At 49.0% G+C, this 27,034-nt stretch overlaps 1 protein-coding gene across 2 annotated transcripts in view; it reads right to left on the bottom strand.

Annotated features, from left to right (window-relative positions):
* Positions 1 to 27,034, bottom strand: part of Slc13a4 (solute carrier family 13 member 4) — a 39,660-nt gene that overhangs the window by 3,558 nt on the left and 9,068 nt on the right. Inside the window, exons 3-14 of one of the 2 annotated variants that reach the window (XM_037203656.1) lie at positions 18,422 to 18,558; positions 16,409 to 16,581; positions 15,957 to 16,011; positions 13,442 to 13,481; positions 12,309 to 12,392; positions 8,685 to 8,872; positions 7,855 to 7,974; positions 6,725 to 6,826; positions 4,879 to 4,980; positions 4,061 to 4,158; positions 3,705 to 3,829; positions 882 to 1,043 (exon numbers count right to left, since the gene is read on the bottom strand). In XM_037203656.1, the coding sequence (XP_037059551.1) occupies positions 882 to 1,043; positions 3,705 to 3,829; positions 4,061 to 4,158; positions 4,879 to 4,980; positions 6,725 to 6,826; positions 7,855 to 7,974; positions 8,685 to 8,872; positions 12,309 to 12,392; positions 13,442 to 13,481; positions 15,957 to 16,011; positions 16,409 to 16,581; positions 18,422 to 18,558 (1,386 nt within the window). The remainder of the gene's footprint in view (positions 1 to 881; positions 1,044 to 3,704; positions 3,830 to 4,060; positions 4,159 to 4,878; positions 4,981 to 6,724; positions 6,827 to 7,854; positions 7,975 to 8,684; positions 8,873 to 12,308; positions 12,393 to 13,441; positions 13,482 to 15,956; positions 16,012 to 16,408; positions 16,582 to 18,421; positions 18,559 to 27,034) is intronic. The other variant, XM_028866100.2, reaches the window with a different exon arrangement.

The following is a 27,034-nucleotide window of genomic DNA, read 5'->3' as shown; positions in this document are numbered from 1 at the left end:
TGCCCTCTGGGGCACACAGTGTTTTTGCCCACTAGGGCAATTCCAAGGGTGGATGTTTGAGCTTTGAGGGGAGGGGACATCTTAATGAAGTGGTTCTTGAAGTTTATTCTTTAGCCAAGAAATCCCTTCTTTAAGAAAATCTTATGAATCAGTGGCTTTAATTGAAGCCAGAATCCCTCACTCTTGGGGTACATAGATCTGAGGGACTCTCCCACCCTGGAAGATAGTTCAGTTGCTCTCTTTGGGATTTGAACCCGTGGCCTTGCTTTCAATATTGCCATGTTTTAAGAAAATGGTATGAAGGGCATCATGGCACATGGATTTAATTCCAGTATTCTCCCCAGGGCTGGAAGGCAGAGGCAGATGGGGACATCTGAGCAGAGTAGCCATGAGAGCTGGCATTCCACGGAGCAGGAAGGACTGTTTTGTAGGAGACTGGTAGAGGCCTTCATGCCCTTCGTTTCCAGGTGCAGCATTCGATCAAGTGTACAACTTTGGGGACCTCAGCACTTGCTCTGCTCACTACAAACTGGTCTGAGGCCATGGAATTGGGCTGACGTTGGAGGTGGTGCCTATTGAAGCTGTGGTCTTGGGTATTTGTTTTCCTGAGATGACTTCAGTATGCAACCCATGCTACCCTCAAATAAATTAATTCTGCTTTTTTTTTTGAAAAGTGTTTCTAAACTCTTGATACATTTTAATTTTATTTTACTAATTGCCATTTGGAAAAATTCACCGCTTAAACTATGGATTGGACGCCAACCACTGAAAGTGGTGAGTAGTCAGGGGGAGGAACAGCCACAGACACTGTTCCCCAGGCCAGGCTTGGCACTGAGACCCCGGGGCACATGCCTGGCCATCTAGGAGTCTCATCTACTCACCAGGGTACACAGGATGGGCAGGAAGATGGTGATGGTGGCTGGGTTGCTGACAAACTCTGTGACAATGGACACCAGGACACATGCCAGCAGAGTGATAGCCCATGGCGGGAGGCTGCTCAGGGACAGCATCTGGTGCCCAATCCACGTGGAGAGGCCAGAGCTCTGTGGGAGGAGGGAAAGGAGTAAAAGAATGTTCCAGGGGGAGCTTCTGGGCTGAGGGTGTCGGGAATGCTGCCTGGGAGGGCGACCAGGCTTCATCTGATCTATCTGGCTTCACTGGAGCCCACACTGAGTTTAGATTAATTTTATAGCCCAGAAATGTCTCAAGGCTGTACAACATTCTATCTTGGGGTGTCCTGGTCATGGGGCATTAGAGCCACCCACCTTGGCCACACGATCCTTCCTAGGCAAAATTGGGAGTCTTTACCCCCAGTTTTATACTTCAAGGTTACTCTCATCCTTTTCCCTACCTCTGACAACCTCACTCTGTGCGGCCTCCCTCACAATGGTGAGGGTGATCCCTCCTCTCCTAAAAAATGGCCGACAGCATCATTGAGTTTCTGCACTAAAACATCCCAGGTCGCCATGTGCATCTTTCTTCTCTCTCTTCTGTGGCTGACATGCTCAGACTCCTCTTAGACTATCCCAGAGACTGCAAAGGCGATAAAGAAATGGAGAGTGGGCAGGAAGCAAGGTGGGGATATTTTACAATCCGTCAAGCTTAAAGACCACTTCACCACATGGTTGGGCGGCAGGCGCCCTCTGCTCCTCTTTGCTAAGGTCACCGAGAGCTCGTGGATCTCCAGGGAACTCTCTTCACATCATGGCAAGCTCACAGACCAGTGACGACTGGAGGCCTTCAGAATTCTCTCTGCTGTAGCTGAGGCGTGTGGAGGACTCTGAGAGCTGCACGCACAGTACCTGGTGTTGGTTAATAATTCATACAGCTCCTCGAAGCCTCCAGCAGCTGCCACTGCTCCTTCTTATAACACATTATTACACCAAGAGAATGGCCCCACAGCAGGAAGAGCCATCCGATGAGTTACAAACAGTGCGTTTTAGGAAACAGTTGAGTTTATTTATGATGTTATCCAGATAGTACTTATAATTCAATGATAATTACTTTTCCAACAGAAATTGTTTATACAAAAGTTTGAAATAAATTGATTAATTATGGTGCCAAGTTAGAAGAAGCATAACAAAAGAAGTCTTACTTTTTAAAAAGACTTGGTTTAATAGGGCTGAAAGGGATGAGGTTTAATAGTTGCCCCTAATGCAAAGAATTAGAGTTGCAAGTGATTGCAGTTTCAATGTGGATGTTGACACACGTGCCCAGGAAGCCTCATAAAAGCTCCTATGCAGCCGGGCGTTGGTGGCGCACGCCTTTAATCCCAGCACTCGGGAGGCAGAGCCAGGCGGATCTCTGTGAGTTCGAGGCCAGCCTGGACTACCAAGTGAGTTCCAGGAAAAGGCGCAAAGCTACACAGAGAAACCCTGTCTTGAAAATAAAAAAAAAAAAAAAAAGCTCCTATGCAGCTGCCGGCTGATGCTTCCATCAGGGGAAGAGGAGGGTTGGCGAATATAATTAACCGATGCACTGACCACCCCGGGACCATATTTAAATATGGCTGGGGAAAACAAACTTCAGTGAGTCCTGAGTGAGATCAGGAAGTATAACCTCTAGAATGGTTATGGGAGCTAGGGAGTTTTAGCTGGGGCAAAAAACAACAACAATAGAACCTATTTATTAGATTAATAACTATTATCTGGAATTCCAGAAAGCAGCCAGGACCAAGAGTGATGCCACATGAAGCATCAAGAAGAACTTGGCTGGAAATGAGTAACTGTTCTTTGTATAGGGAGCACTCCATCAGTGGAGGTGTGCAAGGATGAGTGTCCTGGAGGGAACACTCAGTGGGTAGGAAGTCGGCCTCAGTGTCCCCTGAGGTTCCTTCCCCTATAGGGTCTGCCTGGCTGCCGACCGTGAGATAGTATTGAGGCCCAAAAGTGAACCAGGCTGGAGCTGGAGGGAAGGCTCAGCGGTGAAGAACACTTGTTCTTGCAGGGGACCGGGGTTCAGTTCCCAACACCCATATGGTGGCTCAGAACCGGCCCTAACTCCAGTTCCTGGGGATCCAATGTCTTCTGAACTCTGCAGGCACCAGGCACACATACAGCGCACATATATACATGCAGGCAAAACACTCCTACACATAAAATAAATTTTAAGATTGAAAATATTCCAAGTTTGGGGCAGGTTAGTGCCCGTGGACAAGGTGGAGGGGGAAGTGGTCTGAATCTCAACGGGATTCATTCCCAGGATTCTTTTCTTCATAGAGGGCGAATGGTAGAAGAGCTTCAGTTATTTCCCACTAGCGGCTCTAAAGAGATCCCATGCTGAACGGTCCCAAGCGGGAAGCGCCTTTATAGCAGCTTCAGCTAAGATTCTCTGAGAGGCTCAGTCTAGGCATGTAGATGGACAGAAGGACAACCTACTGAGTTGTCATTTGGGGTCTCTATGAGCCTTTGCAACCTACCTCCTGTCGGTGTTATGAGACCCCGTTAAAACTCAAATTCCTTTGCTTGTGACAGTGTGGGGCCTGCAAAGGAGGTTTCAGTGTCTGTGTGCTGTGACCTGTGGCACCGACTGAACGGCCAGGGAGGAAACACAGCGTCTGTCCTGCTGTGTTGCCGTCCTTCCTAGTGACTCGGTGATCACTGTGCTCTCCCTTGGAAACTTCTAGTCTCTCCTTCAGGGCTGTAACGGACTCCTTAGGAAGCTTCTGAACCAATATTTGACCAAGAAGAGAACTGAATTGTTACCTTGCTGCCGGAAGCCAGAGCATAGCCTCCGCCCACCAGGATGACAATCTCCCAGGGCATCGTTTTCTGGAAGTCCTTCCATGTGATGATGGGCTCTATCCCCTGGCTGGGCTCCTGGCTTGCCCCTGGATCACAGATAGGAAGGAATGGAGGCAGGTAAGACCCTGGAGGTAGGATTTGTGAAGAAGAGCCTAGCTAACGTGTACATTGCAGGGGTTGGGAGCTTGCAAGCTGGATTAGAGTGTGAAGGGCCTTGGAAAGACTCTTGAAAATTCTGACTTGACATTCTCTGGTTAGAGCCCCCCCCCCCCCCCCCCCCCCCCCCCCCCCCGCTGCCCCGCCCGGCCTTCCCTCACCGTCGCTCCTCTTCCCAAAGCATGGCTTCTTCGCTGGAATGAGGAAGAGCAGGAAGCCGAGGAATACAGAGACGGTGGCGTCAGTGCGGTAGCCTTTCCTAACAAAGAGACACACGTGGTAGGAGGCGGCGGGTCAGGAATCCTCGGGAGCAACACAAGTCTCAGGACAGGTTGTGGGAACACAGCACCTCTTCACAGGACGTAATCCAGCAGCGACAGCAACCTGACTTTTTGCCAGTTGTCGGGCTGGGTGTGCTATGGGGGCTTCACTGCCAGGGTTAATGTCTGGAGACAGCCTCCCGAAGGCAGGTGTCTTAGTGTGGAGCGACGGCTGGGGAGTCCTTGAGTTGTGGAGTGATCAGAGTTGTTTACATGATAGAAAAGCATGGGCCTCTCTCCTGTGAGGACCACACCTCAACACTGGTGCTGGGAGAGCTTATACATCCACAGTGATGGCCTGGGAACCTATGTGTACCTCGCCTGGTGGCTTCTTCCTCCACAGGACTCCGAGGCCACAGTCTCATTAAGCTAGTTCTTTACAGATGTTTCCCCTTGAACACTCTTAGCATCCTAGGAGATAGGCGAGGCCCCAAGCACTTCTGTAAGATGACTAAGGCCACACACGGGTAAATAGCAGCTCCTGGTTCCAACCTTAGACAGGGACTCCCAACACCATGCTTTCTTCCTGGCTCCCATACCGCCACTTCCTTAAAAGAATGGATTTCTCAAGGGGCCAAATGCTCCTGGGTTTGTGTAACCTGTGGTTACAGCCTGAGGGTGAGTGAGGACTGGGTTCAGGAGGAAATGGTAGCACCTACTTTTCAAAGAAAGAATCCCAGCCAGGGACAAAGCCAGGTTCCCGAGTAAACCACAGCACGGTCATCAGGATGAAGAAAAATGCAGTCACCATTTCAGGGTAGCTGTCAAGGAAAGCAGGAAGACCCGCTTCAGGACCTGGGAACTTAACAGCTTTTTCACATGACTTCAGACCGCCAACACTGACACAAAACACAGTCGCTACTCAAGCACTAGAATGGCTGGCCGTGAATTAGGAAACGAACTGACAGGGATGCTAGAGCCGGCAGAAGCCAAGTTTCCTGGAGAAATGGAGGTGGGAGGGTGAAAGCACAGCTTAGTCCTCACCTCTCAGGAGAGCACCATACAGTGAGCACCTTCAGACTCTGTTACCAACCAGTGTTTTAGGGCAATTTACCATATACCTTAGGAGCTTTAGTTTTGGTTATTCCTTTCACCCAAGACAATAATTGGCAATGCACAGTGAATTATTACCTATTGAAAAGGGAAATGATCCAGTGACATTCCGTGACAATAAATACATTTTGGTATTACCATTAAAATGAAATCCAACCAGTAATAGTTATGTTGCCCAGGCAGAATGAATGACATGGGGACATAATTAGAGCAGAAGGTTAGGTGAAAATAGACAGCATATATAACTAGTCCGGGCCGGGCGTTGGTGGCGCACGCCTTTAATCCCAACACTTGGGAGGCAGAGCCAGGCGGATCTCTGTGAGTTCGAGGCCAGCCTGGGCTACCAAGTGAGCTCCAGGAAAGGCGCAAAGCTACACAGAGAAACCCTGTCTCGAAAAACCAAAAAAAAAAAAAAAAAAAACCATAACTAGTCCGGTATGAACGTTATACAAATATATACATTTATATATATGTATTTATAATATGCATATCCTGTAGTACTGAGGCTTGAACCCAGGGCTTTGTGCATGCTCGGCAAGTGCTCTACCATTGAGCTAACCTTTCCAGCTCTCTTTGACTTAAATTTGAAATAGTCTAAGTTGTCCAGTCTGGTCTTGAACATACCTTCATGCCTCAGCCTTTGGAATTAATTGGGATTATAAGCCCATCTTAGTCATGTAATTTACACACACACACACACACACACACACACACACGCACACGCACACGCACACGCACGCATGCACACACACGCACACACGCACGCATACATAGGAAAGGAATATATTGTGCTAACAATTAACACTAGGATACAAGTCCATTTTACTTTTTCTTATACTTTTCTATTTATAAATGGCAACCATCAACATTTATTCCTTTTATAAATTAAAGCTTTAAAGAATATAATTTCTATCTAAATTTTTCACTCAAAGTTCTGTGTCGGGAGCACTCTGAGGGAGGAGATACAGCATTAGTCAGAAGACTGTACTGGGGCACTGTGGGAATATTGACAGGAGTGTTTGTGATGTTGATGTTAGGGAAGCTGGGGGTGATGTCTTCCAATCTGTATTTGATGCTATCTTATGCTCTAAACATAGCCCCCAGCTCCCTGGGGGTGATAGCGGGATCACTGTTGTGGCCCATTTGAGAAATGTAAAGATCCCTGGCTTTTCAAGGAGTCTAGCATGTTCCGTGAGTGGCTGTGCTTTCTTTCTGTTGGCTTTTCTTCAATTGTCCCACTAGATACTCCACACCATACCTTGGACTCTGAGGATAGAACTGAAAACTGGGCCAGCATGGCTCTGACATTAAATAGTACCATCTGAATGCTTCGATTTGGAGTTCTGGAAAATTCCACCAATGTAGGGGACTGTCAGGACCCAGGCTGCTGGTTCCCTTCACTGTTACACTGGAACACTGGCGGGGGGGGTGGGGTGGGGATGTAGCTCTTACCTAATGTCTCCCAGCTTCTCATATTCCTCCCGGATCCTCTTCTCTGACAGCTCTTCCCTTTTGGTCTTCTTCTTCTTGCTCAGAGAACAGGTCTCTTTAAAGCTAAGAAAGGAGAATAAGCAAATATGCTTCTGAGGGCAGATGTACTGCTCCTCTCCTGCTGTGATCTCCTTGTCCTCTTCACATATACACTGTCCTGCCCTGCTGTTTGCACAGCTTCTGTCTGCCTAGTTACCCAGCCTCTCCTAGACCTTCCCCTGGCCTTCAGTTCTGTCTATCTGGACATGGTTTGGGTGTATAAGTGTGGCATTATGTCCTACAGATGTGTAGCTGGGCATGAATGTCTAGTTACTTCCATACAACACATGAGTAGTCAGAGTGTTGAGGGTGTATGTGTGTGTGTGTGTGTGTGTGTGTGTGTGTGTACAGACAACTATTTGTCTAGAGACAATGTTTGTCTGGGGTAAACATAGGTGCTAGTTTTATACTACAGTGTTGGCCTGTTGTGTGCAGCCATCACTGGTTTGACACTAAATTGAGTAAAAAGAAGACATTCCTTAGCCAAGAGAGTGACGGGTTCCATGGGTGAGTTACTAACAAAACATCATATGTGTTTTCCCCTCTTGCATTTGAGGTTGATCAAATTGAGAGTAGACCAATGGTTATTAAGAAAAGGCTTACTAAGCAGTTTAATATTAGAAATAAAATCACAGGGGTCATAGCCAACATGCCATTTTGAGAGACATGAGCACATTCTATACAAACTTCTAAGCAGAAATCATCCCTGTCTATATAGAACTAAACCCAGGGCAGCTTTACTTAGAACCATGTTTCTAAGAGCAGTTGAGGTTACTCTGTAGGATTTGAGGGCAACGAAACTGCACCAGATACTCTCCAGGCTTTCTATAAATCAGACAGGCCTACAAGCCAGGTGGTTGGCATTAAGAACATCTCATTGTGCACTGCGAGAGAAGTACAGTGTTCATGAAATCTCCAGAAGAGACAATGATCAGCTCCGGGTCTTGTCCCCTGCATCCCCAAAGCACAGGCTGTTGGATCTGGGCCTACCCACTTGGACCTGAGCCTTTGGGAGAACCTTGGTGTTTTGCCAGCAGGGCCCTGGCACTCACTTGCAGCCCAGGAAGAGCCAGTGCATCCAGAACCAGCTGACCACCAGCATGATGAGAGAGATGGGGAAGCTGAAGAGGAACCAGGTCCCGAAGTTCACCACCTCTGCCGCCGGATACTGGCTGGAGGGTAAAGACCAGGCCAGGGGTAAGGAACGAACGCTATTTCCACATGGTTTTTGGGAGTGATAGCCAAGAGCTCCTTCAGAAGACACAAGGCAGGGCCAAGGGCAGAGGCAACTACAGTAATGTTTGACCAGACTTTGTCTAGAACTGTGCAGGCTCAACTCTGCCCTTCCTCCTCACCGGCACTCCCTCCCGAGACCACAAGGAGCTCTCTCCCTAAATCCCCTATTCCACATTGCTCTCCGGTCTCCATCACGAGTGTTCTCAAAACTGTGACTCTGACCTCCTCATCCTGACTTCAAATTCCTCGAAGGCTACTCATGGCCTTCTTGGTACCACCCAGGCTCTCGGTGAGTCCTACCAGCCCTTTGTCAACGGTCTCTCTTCTCCCTGGCCCCCTTTGCCCTGTCGTTCCTTTTAAGTGCTCCACTCTCCTGCCTCAGAGCCCCCACACTACCGTGAAGTTCATTGGAAGGTTTCCATCTAGCTTCTCCTGCCTCCTCATCCAGGTGGCCCCGTCACCGTCATCCTCTCCGCAGATGGATCGGGTCCCTGAGCAGAATCCTGGACTTGTCTTACCCCCCTCAACTGGCACAGCAGTCGCTCTGCTCTGACTCCTGCTATGCCCCTGGGACCTCGTCCTGTTCTGGCCCAGCCACCAGTAGAGGGTGCTGACTTAGTACTTGCTGACCGAGTGAACGACTTACTTGTTGAAATGCTCTAGGAAAATGAGGCTGGTAGAGGTGCCGATAATGGTGGTCAGGCCACCGATGGTAGCAGCGTAGGAGATGCTCAGAGAGAGACACTTGCAGATCATCTGGTCATGGTGGGATCTGTACTTCTTCCTGTTCGTCTCTGGGTTCTTGGAGCTGGGGCTCAGGACTCCTGGCTTTTCCTACCAAAGGAAAACCAGTGAATCTCCACAGTCAGCCTGGGCTGTCCAGCACATGGAGCCAGAGAGGCAGGAGGCACAATGGTTCAGTGGACAGGTGTCAGCTTTTAGCATCAGATGGATAAACCCCAGTTTCTCCTATGCTAACTAGCCAGCTTCTGAGCTTTAGTTTCTTCTGCAAAATCATATATCCTCTGCCACATGGTTGTGAAGGGTAAAGGAAGTAATTTACACAAGACACTGGGATTACTTCCTGGCCTTCATTAAGGAATGGTGTGTTATTGGGGTTAAGAGCACTTGCTGCTTTTCCGGAGGACCTAGGTTCAGTTCCCAGCACACATAGCAGGTGGCTCACAACCTCCAGTAACTCTGGATTCAGGAGATCTGATGCCCTCTTCTGGCCCCTGTGGGCAACAAACATGCATATGGTCCACATACATACATGTAGACACTCAGACACACACATAAAAATAAATCTTTTAAAAATGATCAATGGTCAATTATTATGATTTTTTTCTTTTCTTTTTTTTTTTTGGAGACATGGTCTGAAGGAACCCCTATTGGCTTCAAAGTTACTACGTAGATGAGGATGACCTTGGACATCTCATCCTCCTTCCTCCACTTCCCAAGTGCTAAGATTATAGGTATGTGCTGCCACTCCTGGCTTATTAGGATTTTTGGTGTTACTGATGTTATTAATAAGGATAGCATTGTTTGCTTTTCACTTGAACTCTGATAACACTCCACTTTGCATTTAAGTCTACAGAAGACAGTTGTTATTGTAATTAAAAATGTTTATTTAATGTTTGAGTGTATGTATGTGCACCATGTGCATGCAGTACCCAGGGAGGCCAGAAGAGGGCATCAGATCCCCTGGAGTTGCTATAGGCAGTTGTGAGTCAACATGTGGGTGTTGTGAGATGAACCTAGGCCCCTCTGCAAGAGCAGCAAGTGTTCCTCATTGCTGGGACACCTCTCCAACCCCAAGATGGTTATTTTTACATGGGGGGTGGAATGACAGTCCTGGTGGGGAGAAGTGTTAGAATTAAGCTTGGGATGGGGGTGAAGCTCAGTGACAAAACACTTGCTTAGTTTGTGCAAGGCCTTGGGTTTGCTGCCTGGTTCTGTACAACAAAGTCGAAGGACCCTTCAATTACAGAAGAACCCAGCTTTCCTGAGGAGAAGATGATACACATAATCTCCCCTCTCCCTGCCTCACTGTTTTCTCTCTTGCATGTTGGCTTTTCCTCTCCCTCTTTCCACATAAGCCTTGGCCTTGGCATGGTCTTCTCAGTCTTGCTTGGTCGAGTTCATGGCCTCAAGTATGGACTAAAGAAGCAGGTGCCCCGCCCCATCCCTTCCAGGCTGGCTCCCCTCACACTCTCACTAATTCTTTTCAATTTTAGAGTGTTTTTTTGACCCATGGTCTCAATTAGTCCAGTGTGACCTCAGAATCACCGTGTAGCTAAACTTGGTCTTAAATTCTTGATCTTGTTGTCTCCACTTCCCAAGTGCTGGGACTACAGGGAGGCACTGCTATGCCTGGCTGCTGAGACTTAGAGAAACCTGGTACAAATATCAGTAGGTCAAGTCACAGGAAAACTGCTTTTTAGAAGTGGCCAACTTCAAGATTGTAAAGCATCAGTAGCAAACTTCTGCCCTCCGGGGTTCTCCCATTGTGCTGTAAGCCTGTATTTAAGACCTCTTCCCTCCTTCAATAAACAACATTCGGCATTAAATAAAAAAAAAAAAAAAAAAAAAAAAAAAAAAAAAAAAAAAAAAAAAAAAAGAAGTGGCCATCTTGCTGTGCTTCTCATGGCTCTTCACTGTTGTGGAATATTAATTTAAGTTGTGTTATATGCTTTTATGCTGTGGAATATTTGTTTAATGATACAGAGATGTGTTGCATTCTTTTAGTTGCATTTGTTGAACTCTGTGAAGCTGTGTTACTGTGCCTGTCTAAAACACCTGACTGGTCTAATAAAGAGCTGAATGGCTAAGAGCTAGGCAGGAGAAAGGATACGTGGGGCTGGCAGAGAGAATAAATAGGAGGAGAAATCTGGGAAGCGAAGATCGAGGATCGAGAAAAGGAAAAGGATTGGAGGACATCAGGGGCCAGCCACCCAGCTACACAGCAAGCCACGGAATAAGAAATAAAGAAAGGTATACAGAATAGAGAAAGATAAAATCCCAGAGGCAAAAAGTTAAAAGTTAAGAAAAGCTGGCTAGAAACTAGCCAAGATAAGGCTGGGCATTCATAAGAAAGAATAAATCTCTGTGTGATTATTTGGGAGCTGGGTGGCGGGCCCCCAAAGACTAAAGAGTAAAACAACAACAACAACAACAACAAAAAAAACCCAACTACACTTAATCATTTGTCCATCTTATTCCGAAGGCCAAAGTAAGGCTGGGACACTTCCAACCACTGAAAGATTCACGGCTGGCCCGAGCTGGAAAGGACCACTCAGATTCTCTGACTCAAGGATTTCCCATGATCTTTTCTTCTAATGGAATTGATACTGAACTTGAATACTTGAACTAACTGCAGCTTTTATCTGGCCTCTGTTTTGTAGCTGAAAGTCTACCAGGAGTTTAATTACATATGCTCAAGGAGACTGGCTTGGATTCGAGATGCTGTGCATCCCAGAACCCCACTGCTGGCTCCTGATTTCTTCGCTCTACCTCATCTGCAAGAACGAAGTTCAAAATCACTACCTTATCAAGCCAGGACTACGGAGAAAATACTTAGCACTGTGCTCGGTACATGTTCACGGAATAAACATTTCCTGAATGGTGGCATTTATTAATGATGACGGGGAAGGATGTAAAACAACTGAGACAGGTGATGGATAAAAAAAAAAATCTGAAATCAATGGCTCTAGGTGACTGATGCCTCTTCAGACCAGCCTCAGCATCCGCTGCATTTCTGCATTTTGTTTTAGTCTTACAGCAGCAGGAAGAGACTCATTCGTGCAGAAGAGCAACCGTGCATATAATCTCAGGACACTAAGAGAAACTATTTACAGCGGGAACTGGTAAGATGGCTGGATGGGCGCTTGTCTCCAGGTCTGACAACCTGAGTTGAACCTGGGTAGAAGGAGAGAACTGACTCCCGAACATTGTCCTCCGACCTCCACATTTATACCTGTATACTCCAGTGTGTGTGTGTGTGCATGCACGCTCCCACACACAATAAATGTAATTTTAAATAAAAAACATTTATAGTGCCCTTGAAATGCCTTTGAAGAATCATTTGAACCTCACATCCGTCAACCTTAAGCATTTACAGTTGAACAACCTGTGACTCAGGAAGTGGCACATCTTGGCTCTTGGTGACATCCAGTGAGCCCAGGCGCACACGCCAGACATGCATGCTAATGACAGCATCAGGGCCAGTACCTTCAGGAGGCATAAAGTATTTCACATGGGGCTCAGTTACCTGGGATGTCTGTTGTCTTGTCTGTTGCTGTTGTTTTGTTGTTTTGACAGGTTTGGTGACCATGGGCACACCATTCAGGTTCTGCTGGGACACAAGCCATCACAGTTAGGAAGAGGATGTGGTCCAAGTGCCCGGAGAGGTTCTACTTGATTGTCCCTGGGCGACCCTAGGGCTTGCCACTGTGGGACTCAGAGACCAGAAGCCTGGGAGGGCATTCCTAAGGGCACCCCATACGCAGGGTCAGGGGCCATCTTCACAGCCTCCAGCCATGCGCTGAAACCTGGGGATCATCACTTTGTCCTTATAGGTAAGACTAGCTTTCTGGGAGTTCATTAGCAGGTGAAGAACTCTATTACTTTTCAAAAACACAAAACATTAGAAATAATCTACCACAATGAAACCCACAGTGTTGGGGCTGGAGAGATGGCTCAGCGGTTAAAGAGTTTGTACTGCTCTTGCAGGGGACTTGGGTTCAGTTCCCAGCACCCATGTCAGGTGGCTCAGAACCACCTGTACTTTCAGCTCTTAGGGGATCCGAAACTTTCAAACTTTCTTCTGGACTTTGTAGGCCTCTGTACTTACAGGCATGTGCACGCACACACACACAAACACACATATACACACACACACACACACACACACACACACACACAAAATCTTTTAAATAAAATCTTTAAAATATTGCACAGTTTAATTGGCCAGTTATCCTTCTTGTGAAGAGGTGTAGAACCCTTAGGGAGAAAGGGTGAGGCTGAGCAACAGCATACAGGTAAACCCTGCTCTCCTTAGTATCAAGATTTTGCAAATGGAAACCCCAGTGAGAGGAATAAAATCCTGAGCTTGAACAGGTGGCTCTTGAAATCAGAATGTCTGGATTTGGGTTTCCATAAGAAGGCTAACTTGCATTTTACTTATTGAACTTGTATTGTCTTGTTTAGCTACCCAGGCCTCAGAGCTGGGGTTCAGAAGCACCCACACCCTTGTCAGAAGCCCCACCCAGCCTGGGTGAGCACCCCTTTAACCCACCGAGGCTGCCAGCCTATAGGAAAAGCTACCAGGCATCCTGGTGCCTGAGTTATCGTGAGGGAATTCCGGGTGACCTCAAAGCCCAGAGCGGGGAACCAAGGTCCTACCTTGTTCTGCATCAGAGAAGTGAAGTCTGAAGTGGCTGTGCTGAAAAGAGGCAAAAGAATCAGGGTCTGGTGAGAAGGATGCTCTTCCCTGTGTTGAGCGTTGGGTATGAGGGTCGGAAGGTTAGACTCAAGTTTTCTAGCCCACAAAGAGGACCCCTCTTTCCCTGGACCTCCCTGACTCCTGAGATGCTCTATGAGTCCAGGGGCTTGCTTCCTCCCAAGTATGGGGCAGCAGCTTCCTTTGATGTGACACCAATACTCCTAATAACGGCAGATAGAGAGTTCTGGTTGGGTGCAGGCTCTTAAATTTGGGCTTCATTCTCCATGACACCGTCAACCCTCACAACAGATCCAGGCCACCAGCATCTGTTCACATCTCCACTTAGTACTAGGATGCCAGGCATGGGTGCACATGAGTTTCTCACTGTCTGCTTGGAGAACCTGTGCCCTGGTGGGTGTCCTTATTAGCTGACTCGAGAAGGCCACCATCTAGAAACATGGGTAGCATGCTTATCCAAGGTGACAACAGCAGGAAGGACGGGCAAGGGAGAAAACAAGACGGGGAAGAATTTTGGGTCAGTCGCTCGACTCAGCGAGGGGACAGTTAACTGTACACACTGAGTCCCTCCCATGTCTATGGCTTCCCCAGTCTTTTCCTTGAAGGCAGAGGAAGATGGGAACAATCAGAAATCCCGACCCACTGAGTTCTCAGTAGCTGTTCATGGTCTATCTCCGTTGTGCGCGGACTGTGGCCCTAGCAGCTCACCTACTATGAAGACGGTGCTGGGCACTGACACACAGGACACGGAGTCCTGCAACCATCAGTATGTCAAGGCTGCATCGGTAGGAGCTGAAAGAGGGTTACAGTAAAGGGTTCTTTGGAAAATGTGCTGTCACGGTTCGTTCTTTCCTAGACTGGCTGAAGAGGGAAGCTAGGATTGCTTCAGAAGGCAGGGCAGTCACTGGTCACACGGAAGAGCCCCAAATTCCCATGCTTCCACCAGCACAGAGGATTCTGGAGGTCCCGGGACAGCTGAGCTTTTGTTTCAGACTTTTGGTCCTGATACAGTGTAGTCGGAAAGGCCAGAGAGGAGAGTGACTGGGCCACAGGAGCAGCCTGTATTCCTGTGCTCTACTGGGCGGGATGCCCATCTTCTCAGGGAGGGGACACACGGGAAGAAGAAGCAGGACTGGCATTGCCTGGAAAACAGAGGCCACAGGGAACAAAGAGGGCTGAACCATCAGAGCTGACAAGGAGGGAGATGCGTGGCCATCCAGGAGTCAAGAGCCATCAGGCCTGGGTGGTGAAGAGGTCACCTCGAGGGGGTGACCTGTGGACCCTGAAGCTGGGTACCCACAAGTGACAGAGCTGGGGACCGGGTCTCAGACAGGACTCTAGCCTGGAGCCTTTGTGCCCTTTGGGCTTTTCGGTATCCTAAGTTTGCCCCAATCCTGGAGACTGCAGAGCAGCAGAGTGAGGGGACCGACAGTAGGGGTGGACAGGGGACAGTGGAAGGTCAATTTCTTTCCTCTCTTTCTTCTGCAGGCTTAGGCCCAGAGGAAACAGGTGTGGGCTCAAGGAGAGGAGAGGAGCTTTGGAAACAGGTCAGAGTGTTGCCGTGAACTTAGACTGCTGAGGATCTGAAAATGAGATCATGCTGCCTCTGTGAAAGGACCAGAAACGCTGTGACATCTGCTTGGGATACCAACAAAGTGGAGGGCAGCAAGGCTATAGGTCACGATGGAAGATGACGTTTCTGCCAGGTCCCCTCTGTGTCTGTCCAGCTATGTAGGTTGACTTCACTCAGTGTGAGCTCTCCATTTTTTATTTTTTTATTTTTTGGTTTTTTGAGATAGAGTTTCTCTGTGTGTAGTCCTGGCTGTCCTGGAACTCACTCTATAGACCAGGCTGGCCTTGAACTCACAGAGATCACCTGCCTCTGTCTCCTGAGGGCTGGGATTAAAGGCATGCACCACCATTGCCCAGCCTCCTTTTTTTTTTTTTTTTAAATTTAAAAGGGCAAATTATAAAGACCCACTGCAAAATACAACTTTTAAATGTGCAGTGCTCATGGTGGAATACCCTTGAAAGACGACATTTGTGTATAGACTCTGGAAGGAAGTCAGCTGTTGATAGGCCCCACAACATAGGAAAGCTCAAGAACATGCTTCTCCTTTCCTCGGTTTGCCTTTCCAGAGCGTGATACAGCCTGCCGCCAAGAGTCCCCTGGTGTGCCAAGTACGTCTTCAGTGCAGATGAAATTGACCTTGGCAGCCATAGGGCAGCTCCCACATTTACTCAGGTTTAACATTGGTTTTTCTACTCTCCCTCACCCCCAAGTGTTCTGGGATTAAGGAAGACCCCCTCAAGATCTGGAGAAGTAGATCCTACGGACGGAGACAAGCTGGTGAGCTTGGTCCACCATAGCTAATGGAGATGCCTTTGGTCCTGTCTTTCCTGGCCTCTTCAGGGGGCCCAAGAGGCTCTGTCTGGGGAGAGGGCACTCATACTCACTCTTCATTGACGAAGATGAGTTCCACAGAAGTTTGTCTGTTGTTTACGTCAAGACCTGTAGTAAGTAAAGAAACACAGGAAGTGAGAACTGAGGCTGGGGTGGACCCTGGGGTTCGGGGCAGGGGCAGAGGTGTGATAGGTGACCTCCTCCCCTTCTCTCTGGTCTGTCGGTACAGTGGGGCTGTAGATACAGACAGGCCCCCGAGTTTTGCAATAAAGCTTGAGCACCTGGGACAAAGAAGAGAGCAGGGAGGGACCTGTAATCAAAGTCGGAAGGAAGTGTGTGCCTGGGTAAAGGGTACTTGGGTTATGACAGCTGGCATGGGTAAAGGGAGGGGGATGAAGATGAGGGGATGGGCACCAGGTTGGGCAGGGTCCCAGTGGAGACTGGCAGGGAATGGGGGGGAAGAGGGGGAAGAGCAAAGGGGGAGATGAGCTCCGGGGAACTGTACCCATGAGCTCAGCCTCCTCGGTGCTGGAGTTGCCTGCCCCCAGCTGCTCCTCCTCAGCGTTGATCAGCTCCTGCAGCACGGCCTCCACGATGGGCATCACCATGGCGGTGGTGGAGGTGTTGGAGAGCCACATGGACAGCATGGTGGTGCAGCACATGAAGCACAACAGGAGCCTGGGGAGGGCAGGGACAGTTGGGGTCCAGCCTGAACCTGCTGAATTGAGCCCTTAGGGCCCATGGGGCGCATTCAGCTTCCAACTCCCAATGCTTGGTGCAGAGCAGCCTTTATTTCAGCACCGGTCCGGTGAGCGATTCGCATTTCACGGCTAGTGCCCTCGGCCAGGAAAAAAGTCTTTACAGAAGGAAAGGATAGCTTTGGTAGAAAGGTCCCGGGGTATGGACTCACGGGCTGCTCTGCTCGCTCTGTGGGCATTAGGTAGAGCTCTGTGATGGGTCTCTTATGGACAAAGGGGGTTCTTTTTCCTCTCTCTGTGGCCAGCAAGTCGAGGGCACAGCTGCACCCCTTGCTCTGTGCGAGTCAGCAGTTATTTGGGAGCAAACAGAGATGAATGTCTAGCCCTCAGGTCTCTCCACTACTTATCTCAGCGTCAGCTAGCTGCCAGGACGGCCCCAGCGCCCCAGAAGGGTTCCCTTCACCGCTTGTGCGCGCGTCTCCAGCTGGTCTCTGAAAGAGGCAAGCTTGGAGGGAGGTAGCGCAAAAACAACCTTCAAATCATTTCCCCTTGACTTCGAAGCATGGTGCAAGCTGTGCCCTGCACGGACCTGGTGCTAGCTGCCATTAGATAAGCCGACACAAAGATGACTTCGTTTATATTTTAGATGACTTTGCACAATCTGGGGGCAGCACACACGTGGATTGTGCCCAAGTAGTTTTGTTTGAGCCGACAGCCACATAGTTCAAATGTGTTTGCACACCCACTGGTAGCATGCCACGCGGGTGCAAATTTGCTGGGGAGCGTGGTAAACAGGGAAGGAGGGAAACACAGATGGGTGAAAACTCTTGTAGACAGCACAGAGTTTCCAAGAGCTATGCAGGAGCTGGAGATGTGGCTCAGGGCTAGAGTGCTTGCCTCGGGCGAGGACCTGGGCTTGTTTCACTCTCTCCTCCCACCCCGTCACCCAGAACCACAAAAAGAAAAAACAAAACAAAACTAAATCAAAGGAGCCACAAGGTCCCAAGAGGATGGAAGAAATGCCCCTGGGTGCCTAGGAAGCTGAGCGGGCAGACGGTTGCTGGGCTTGTGTGGGTTAAGCGGTAGTTAACAACACCCCTTAGCAACCTGGGAGACAGGAACACGCTTTAGAGTTTCAATGGATTAGTCTCGAAGACTAATTAATGCTACCTTATTTGCAGTTTGCCCCTCCGACTGGTGAGGCCGCTTACCTAAGACGTAGTGAGAAGTTATGAACCAGGGAGGAGCGGGGCGGGGACGGCGAACACGGGCGAGCCCGTGCGTGGGAGGGAAGCTCACACCGCGCTGTCCGCCCCGATGCCCCCACGCACTCTGTGAGAGTGAGAATCTCCTCTTTGCTGGCCTCTTGATGCCAGAGTGGAAGGAGAAAGAGAGGGCATGTGAGGACACGGCCAGACACTGCACATCTGATGGACCTGCGGTCTGAGGCACCCACCAGCAACTCGGGTGCATGGAAAGAGAGGCCCACATCTTCTTAAATGACAATGGAAAAGCCACCCAAGCCTTTGTCCAGTGTGCACCCTAACCTACGGGGCAAACATTGGAAAACTGTTTCTGTTGCACACCTGCTGTCCCTACAGTCCAGGTTGTGAAGAGAATGCCTTAGAGTCAGGTGAGAGCAGCATCAGGGCTACTGATCAAATCGGGATTCCACGGTCATCAGATCTCTTCCACGGATGCGGGAAGCAAGAGTCCATCGTTCTGATGTCATCTCCCCCTTAGCAGAGGCACTCAAGTACACACCGTGCTGTGACTCAGGCCCCGCCCCGGCCCGCCCCGCTACCCCACGTGTGACTCACATGCCCGGCTTGGCTCCGGCCATCAAGACCATGCGCAGGGCGATGCGCTTGTGCAAATTCCACTTCTCCACAGCCGCCGCCACGCAGATGACACCCAGCAGCAGCAGTGTGGTGTTCTTGAAGTACTCGGCCGCCACCTGTAGGGAGGCCAGGAAGGTCAGCCACCAGCCGGGAAGGGGCCATGGCCAGTACAGTGTGTCCTGAGAGCCAGAGGCTGGCCAAGGAGAAGCAGGGAGGTGAGGCTTATTCAAAGAGCTGGTTATTCCCTTCCCTTAGCTTCCTTCAGTGCTGGATCAAACCCAGGGCCTTTCCCATGCTGGACAAACACTCTCCCATCAACCTCCACCACTAGCTAAAATAGGTGGTTATTTAAAAATAGTAACTCCTAAGCACCAACTGACCTTGGGCAGCTACTATGTGAAGCTCTTCACAAAGGCCATTTTATTCCATCCCTCCAATAACTCCATGCGGCTAATAGTCTCCATTTGTAGAAGGCACTACATTTGAATTCGATATGAACAGATTTTTCTTTAATAAATTTATTTTTATGAATGCGAGTTTTAGAAAGTTAATACTCATACGTACATGTTTTTATTTTGATCTTAAAAAACTTATTAAAACAGGATGTGGTAGCACAGACCTGTGCTGGGATTATAGTCAAGTGCTGCCACTCTCGGTGGGATAGAATTCTTAAAGGTAATTTTACAATTTGCCTTCCCCTTTTCCTGTTTCACTCAAATGAAAAAGAGCTGACACATTAATAAGGAAAGAATAAAATTATAGACTATAATTAATTTTCCATCCTTCACTTTGGTTAACTCTCTTCTCGTCCACATTGTCTCCCCTAGACACCCATCCCATCCTTGTTGACTTCCTACGGCCAGTGTTCCCCTTTCTCATCGACTACGTTCTGCTATGTTCTCCCTTGGAACATTCTATCTTCATCTCTGGCCGTACATTTGGAACAGACTTCAAAGGCAAGTTCAGGCCCGGTGCCCTCCAGAGAACCTTCCTGTGGTTCTAGCCTCTGACCATTCCCTGTGGACACTATTAATTCCGTACCCTGTAGAGAGCGTGGGGGCAAGACTGGGGGTGTGGCTTTAGTTAATTCTACACATTGCAGAGAGCTCAGGGCCAGGCTGGGGCTGGGGTGGTGGCTTGAGGTGTGTCCTATAGTTTGGTTAGTTTTACATCCATCTCTTCAGTTTTTTAGAAAAACATTTGGATTACCAACAGCGGAGTAACATGCAAAAGTAGGTGACAAACAATTGTCACATAGTTGGAAGAAGCGTGGCAGCAAGTGAGGAGCTGAACTTTTAAACGTAAAATGTCTCTTAGCGTGACTGAACAAGAACATTTTTTAACTGCAGGAAAAATAATTGAGCAGGAAAGGACACTTAAATATAGTAAAATATGTGCCATTGGAAGCCAATATTTATATAAGCACATTTAGAGTTTCCTTTTGATTATTGAATTAAAAGAAGTTGGGGGGCTGGAGAGATGGCTTGGTTGGTGAAAGTATGTACCAGTCAGCTTCATGACACACACTTGGATCCCTTGAAGCCATGTAAAAAGCGTGCATCTGTAATCCCATGGGGATTACGTGTAATTCTATTACTCCCATGGGGCGATGGGAGGTGGACACAGGACAGTCATCTGGAAGCTCTCAGGTCAGCTAGACTGTCGTACGGTGGCAGAAACAAGAGAGACCCTGCCTCAAACAAGGCGGAAGAAAGCAAGGATTAGTTTCTTAAGATTGTCCGCTGACCTCCACATAGACGCTGTGGAACATATGTACCTGCAGTCACCACCCCTCCATATAGTTAGTTGCTTATCGGAGAATGAAGGGAGGCACAGTGGGGGATGTAAGAGGACACAGGTCTTACCCGCCATAATGGGAGGTGTCATTTAATAGTGTCTAAAACCAGCGACTTCAGAACTAACACAACAGCATGTGGGAATATGGTGATTAATGCCGGGGGTGAGCGTAGGTGAAAGGCACTTACCTACGCTCACTTAGAAAAAGTGAGGAAGCGCTGGGGAAGGGACTGCTGGCTTTCATGGTCAACTTTGTTCAAATAACCCTTCATAGCCATACCAAAGGCACCTGCCCCATTTCCCTGCACTCTTTCTTTTTGTCCCATGGAAACTCCACGATTTTTTTCACGGCATGGTTCATGTCTGTGACCATTTCCTGGGAGGCGGAGCCTGTGCTTCTGGTTGACCTGGCTCTTGTCCCCAAGCTACTCCTCAGCAGATCATGGTCACTAACGCTCCCAGAGGCCATACAAGGTCTCCTACTATGAGTGGTTTGAAGCCTTTCTGGGAAAGACACTGTCCTCTGGGAGGAGTGAGCATGACTGGGATTCTGGAAGGCTCTACTCAGGGGCTAGTACCTTCCTAGTTTCCTTCCTAGGCTTTTGTGAGTTAGCTTGGGGACAGGCCTGTATTTTCCTTTGTCTACTGAGAGGTTACCATACAGCAGGCACGAGACATGGAAATTGGGGGGAATGAATGGTCCTTCTACTACCCTATGACCCGTGCTTCCTACCACTGAAGAGTTGATGAGACCCTAATTCTTTTCCCAGGAGGCTGGTAACTAACAGCAGTGTGTTCTCCGTTTCTTTGGCATGTGCCATCCTGTCAACACCAGTTTGTCTGTGACATCTTTTAGAAGACTCGGTGCTACACAGAGGTAAGACTGCTTTCTCTGGGGCCCATCCAAGGGTAAGAGGAGGAACTCCAGGTAGACTGGAGCACCTTCTACACTCCAGGTGTTTGCAGTTTGCATTTGCAGTCTCCTCTGAGCCCCGCAGAAGTCCTGCTGGACAGACACTGGTTGTGTTTAAGATGAGCGAACTCAGAGAGGTTGAGGAACCTGTGTGGAGGCAGAGTGTGAGGGCAAAGGCAGGGTATCCAAGCAGAGCTGAAGCTAAATCCCACTAGGTCACATGCTGTATGCGGTGGACCAGAGGGAAACCAGTTGGGAGCAGATCATTCAGTGTCCAGAAAGCACAGGCCAGCATACATTTCTAACCTTCATCCAGGGTCACGGTCCTGACATTGGCTGTAACTGCTGAGGCCTAGTGCCAACCAAAGACTCGGCTTCAGTGTGTTATTGGCTGTGTGGTGGTTTCTCATTGTTTGATGGGCTTAGATCAGTTCAAGTGTCCTCCCTGAACTCTTGTATGTGGGCCAGGGGCTGTTGATCTAGGCTGTGACTACAGAGATAGCATAGTAAAGTGGGAGGAGGGAGAATTCCAGAGCCAGCCACCCTAGGAAGATTATGCAACTCTTCTCGGCTTTATTCTTTTCATCTAAATGAAAAACAGGGTTATGTAAATCCCTACCTTGTAGAGTTGTTGCCATGATTAAATGCCAGCTGCAAACCTAGCTAGCATGGCCTGTCACATCAACAACCAGGATTTCTGGTGACTCTCTTCCTGTTCCCCGGAACTTTGCTCAAAGCCTGACCCGGTCTGGGGTGATCAGCACACAGAGCAGCCTCATGCACAGAGCAAAGCCACAGGGCTGCTGCTTCTCGTTGGTGAATGACAGCCCTGCTCAGTGGGGGTGTCTGTGACTTCTCCAGTCTACTGACTTCTCTCCCACATTAAGACCTCGCTTATTTAGAACCTCTCCAGGGAATCTCCAAGTCTCCAGATTCCTAAGGATGATCTTAACCGTTTTCTAAAGCGTGCTACCTGCTTCCTGGCTCCATTCGAGCTCTCACCTGCCTGTCCCAGGCTCTTTCCAACATGGACAGCTCTCCTGAGTCCTACTCCCAACCCAGCAACGCCCACACAGAGGCACGCACACCCCACTAGCTGCTGCCAGTACCGAGTCTCCCTTCCCCTGTCCACATCTTATACTTTTTCTATCTTCTTCTCAGGCCATGCAGTGTCCTCTATTGGGACAAACACCTTTAGCTGTCCTTTCCTCAAGTTCTAATACTTGTTGGCTTGGAAGACCCAAGAGCAGAACCTGTTAAGTTATCTATAAGGGGCACTAGGTTCTAATAGGGTGTTCCTCCCAGGAAGAAAGCACAGGGATCTGTGATGAGTGTGGGCGGTCATTGTCTTCTCTGCCTTTTAGCTCTGTGGCTTTCCTTGGGTGCCACACCCTTGACCTCGGAGCGAATAAGTGTTTGGAGATTGCGTTTTAGAAGAGATGGGTCCCCTTGAAATGATGTCGTCACAGAGGGGTATGGTGAGGAGCCTGGGTTCTGGAGATCAGGTGGTGGCTGTTGCTCCTACCCCACACACCCATCTCACCCTTGAGATCTTGTCCTGGAGGCTCGAGGACAAGCTAAAGGACCCCATATTGGTCACTCCAGCCTGCGAAGTGGCAAGAGAGAGCTGCATAACTCACCATCTAATGTGGTGAGTTATGTAGCCACGGAATCGAGAAAGAGCTATCAATCTGCCAATCCTGTCTGTGTCCGGGCTGGGTGAGGTTTCCTGTGAGGGCCTTGGCGGCCTTGAGTGAGACAGCAGCTGGACCCTAAGAAGTGCTCAGCAGCTAGAACTTATGGAAAAAGGAAAAGAAATCAATGCCGGGGTGGGGAGGGAGGAGTAGGCCGGTCAACACAAGCAAGTAAAGGGAATGTGAAGAAACAGGAGGACAGGGCAGACCCAGGAGATAGAGATCCCTCCAGGTTTCCTCAGCAAGAGGGACCACTTGGAAAGAGCTACTGGCTTGGCCTCTGTTTGGGGAACAAGAGCCACAGGATGCCTGTTAACTAACTAGTCCTTTGTTGGGGAATTGCAGGTGACTTTAGCTAAAGGGGGGCTTTAAACATTACTTTCCCTGGACACACATGTACTCTGGACACAGCTGCCTTCCTTTTATCTGCAGTTTTACTTTTCTGTGGTTTTAGTGACCCGAGGCTAACAGTGGTTTGAAAATGGAAAATTCCAGAAATAAACAATCCCTGAATTTTAACTTGTACTCCTTGAAATCTCCTGCCTCCTATTTGGGACCTGAGTGATCCCCAGGCCCAACGTATCTACTCGGTATGTGCTATTCTCCTGCTGGTCGTCTGTCAGCAGTGCTGGCCATTAGAATCTCAGATGTACTGCAGTAACTCACTGTATTTAATGATGGCCCTAAAGCAGGAAGTGGAGTGAGACAAAGGTGACAGTGGGCTTCGTCTCCAGGGGGACATTCGAACCCTGGTCTTCAGCGGTGAAACCGCAGCGCACCAAGCAACATGATACATCAGTGTTTAATGCTCCACGTCCCCAGGCAACCACAGGGAGACTTGGAACATAGCCCTTATGTATAATGTATAAGTGTGTGTGTGTGTGTGTGTGTGTGTGTGTGTGTAGAGTGGACTATGAAGTATTACTTTAATCATTTTTTAACGTTTTTTAATTTTTTTTTATTTTAATGGGAGGAAGGAGATTGTGGTTCTGTTTCAAGAAGTTTGAGAATGGAAATCCAGAGCAGGGCGTTGGTGGTGCACGCCTTTAATCCCAGCACTCGGGAGGCAGAGCCAGGCGGATCTCTGTGAGTTTGAGGCCAGCCTGGGCTACCAAGTGAGTTCCAGGAAAGGCTCAAAGCTACGCAGAGAAACCCTGTCTCGAAAAACAACAACAACAAAAAAAACAAAAAAAAAAAAAAAAAAAAAAAAAAAGAGAATGGAAATCCAGATATCAGCTTCATCTTGCTTGCTGGTTCCTCACAAAGAATGCGGGCTTGAATCTCTTTGGGGGCCATCCTCATGGGAGGCAGACAGACAGACAGACAACTCCTTGTTCTTGCCTGTAAGCTGGTGCTGTGATTGGCGCTTTCACACTCAGAACAGCACAAGGGTCTCACAGTGCCTACGGGGGGTTGGTATGTCCACTTTGGCAGGTTTTACAATGTGGGCAAAATTCTCGTTGAGCCTAAAGCTTGCTATTTTGGCTAGGATGGCCAGCCACTGAGTTCTCAGGATCCACCTTTCTCTAGTCCACAGTACTAGGGGCAGCACCCAACACCCACAGACACACCTGGCATTCTCATGGGTGCTAGAGATTCGAACTCAGGTCCTCTTGATGTCACAGAAAGTTTTCTAACTCACTAGGCTATCTCCCTAGCCCCAGTTTACATTTTATGTTGGACTGCATTCATAGTTATTTTAGGGTGCGTGTGGTCTGGGGGCCACAGGCTGGACACATCTGCAACTTTAGACCTCGGACTGGATGCCTGACTTAGCTCTCCCTTAACTCTGAGTGCTGTCAAAGCCAGGGACAGTACCCCACTCTGGCAAGTGTCTAAAGAGGACATGAAGGCCAGCCATGTTGACCTCTCTCTTTGCCATTCCCTCCAGGCAGTGAGGCCACTACTCTGAGAATGCCCTGCAGGGGCTCCAGCCCCTTCTCATCAGCTGATCTTCATTCCTGGGAATGCTAGTCTTCAAATATATCTGCTGCTGCAGACAATTCCATGGGTAGCCATGGGAAGGAAGGGACCAGGGAAGTCTAAGTAGCTGGTACCCCAGGCTCCCATCCCTATTTGAGTAGGTCTCGCTCTTTCTACTGTTTTGTATATCGAGTCACTTAAGATTGGGTTTAAAGAAAAGGTCCAGTGGCACATAGTGGTAATGCCAACTGAGGCAGGAGGATTGAAAGTTTGAGGCCAGCCTGGGCTACACAGTAAGACTCTCCTCCTCAACAAATATATGAAGGACCACAGAAAGGAAAAAAGGAAAGGAGAAAAAGGGTATTGTTGCTTATAAAAAATATTCTTTTGGGGGCTGGAGAGACGGCTCAGCGGTAAAGAGCACTTGCTGCTTTTCCAGAGGACCTGGGTTCGGTCCCTAGCACCCGTATCAGGTGGCTCACAAGTGCCTGTAATTCCGGCTCCAGGGGATCTGACACTCTCTGGCCTCAAGAGCACCTGCACGAATGTGGTGCACACAAACTCACCCAGGCATCCATACATACACATAAATAAAATAAGTAAATAATAAAAATAAAAAAAATATTTTAACACTCTACCTTAGCAAGAAGTCCTAGATGGAGGGATCCAGGGAGACCCCAAACCTGGCCTGGCTCCTGTATGGCTAGAGGTCTTGACCTTATTCTCCACAAATCCAGTTTCTGACTTGGGACTGTGTGAAGTGCACAGAGTGGGGAGGCTGAGGCAGGGGCTGGGCTCTAGGCCAGGCGTGGAGTTTGGTCTGGTAACGACTTCCTCTGACGGAAACAAGAACTCAGCCTTAGAGGCTCCAGGGTCTACAGCTTCTTATACCGGGTCTGACATAAAGCTCAGCTGAGGTTGATGGGCAGGCTCAGCTTATGTCAGATGGTCCACCTAGTGTGCGGCCTGCATCCCGGAGGGGCCCGAGTGCAGGAGGAGGGTCGGCCCTTTCTGACCTTGAGAGTGGGGTGGGGAATGCCTCCAGGGTTGAACAAACAGAGAAAGCCAGGGTTTGTACAGCAGGCCGGCATCTAGAGGATCAGAAAGACTGGGAGCCAGCAGGGAAGCAGATTCATGACATCAGACCCCAGCAGGACATGGCTGCTCTCCCAGTGGGGGCCGCCTCCAATCTCGCCTGCCCTGGCAGGAGCTTGAATCTGAGTGAGGCTGGCCCCGTGGCTTGCAGGGCAGGGCAGAGGGTGGGGAGGGGAAGGGTTGTGTACAGACAGGACATGTAATTACCATCAGAAGTAATTTCTGTGCCGGGGCTTCCCAGGAAACTGACCCAAGCTCCTCCCAAGGTGCCACCATGCTCCTCATGCCGCCCCGGACCTCCATCCTGGTCCTTTGTGCTCACCATGTGCCATTCCTCCTAAGCACAGTGAATCTGAGCGAACTGGAGTGGCACTGCTCTTGTGCCCAGGCTATCGGCATCACAAGCAACCCGGTAGTAGGGGTGAGAGGACTTCAAGACAGATATAATGTCATAACAGTCACAGCGGGGCCCAAACAAACAAAACGAAGTGTAAACACCAACCCCAGATCCAGGACGGAGTCCTGTGCACCAGCAGAGGGAAGTGCTGCTGGATGCTCTCGGGAAGAATGTAGGCAGGTATGGGGGAGAATGCTTGGGTGTTGAGGTCAGCTTAGGCTTTGTTGGAAGACCTATTCAAAAAACGAGTGGCAGAATCCTGAAGTCAAGGAGACCACAGTGTCCAATCACCTGCCAAGGCACGAAAGTCCATCTCTAGTCGAGTGTCCCTGATGTGGTCATTTGTCTCAGACCTTGTGGAATGGGAATACGAGGACCACACACAGCCGCCTGTTTTGGAGTTTTCCCTTACACATGGTAACCATGGTGGGGAGCTCTTTCCAGCCCTTTGACCGTTTAGTTTGGATTGAGTCTCCCTAAATCATTTCTTCATTCCCCAGGCTTCTCAGGTTCCTGGTCTTTGATGTTCTGGCCAACTCACCTCTGGAAGAGCTCCCTGTGCAGACTGCTGCACTGTGCCCGTCATTTATTAACTCACTGGGAGCTTTTGGTACAGATGGCCTAGGGGTCAAAAGTTTAAGTTTTAGAACCACCCACCCCTGGATTCAAGTCCTGGTTCTACTGCTTACAAGCTGTGTGACCTCGGGTAAGTTACTTGCCTCTCTGAACTTCAGTTTGCTCCTCTATGAAACAAAGATAGAAAACTCCAGCTC

Source organism: Peromyscus leucopus, chromosome 3 (assembly GCF_004664715.2).
Source record: "Peromyscus leucopus breed LL Stock chromosome 3, UCI_PerLeu_2.1, whole genome shotgun sequence".
Lineage (NCBI taxonomy): Eukaryota > Metazoa > Chordata > Mammalia > Rodentia > Cricetidae > Peromyscus > Peromyscus leucopus.
Note: the sequence above shows the minus strand (reverse complement) of the source record. Positions and strands in the feature narration are given on the sequence as shown.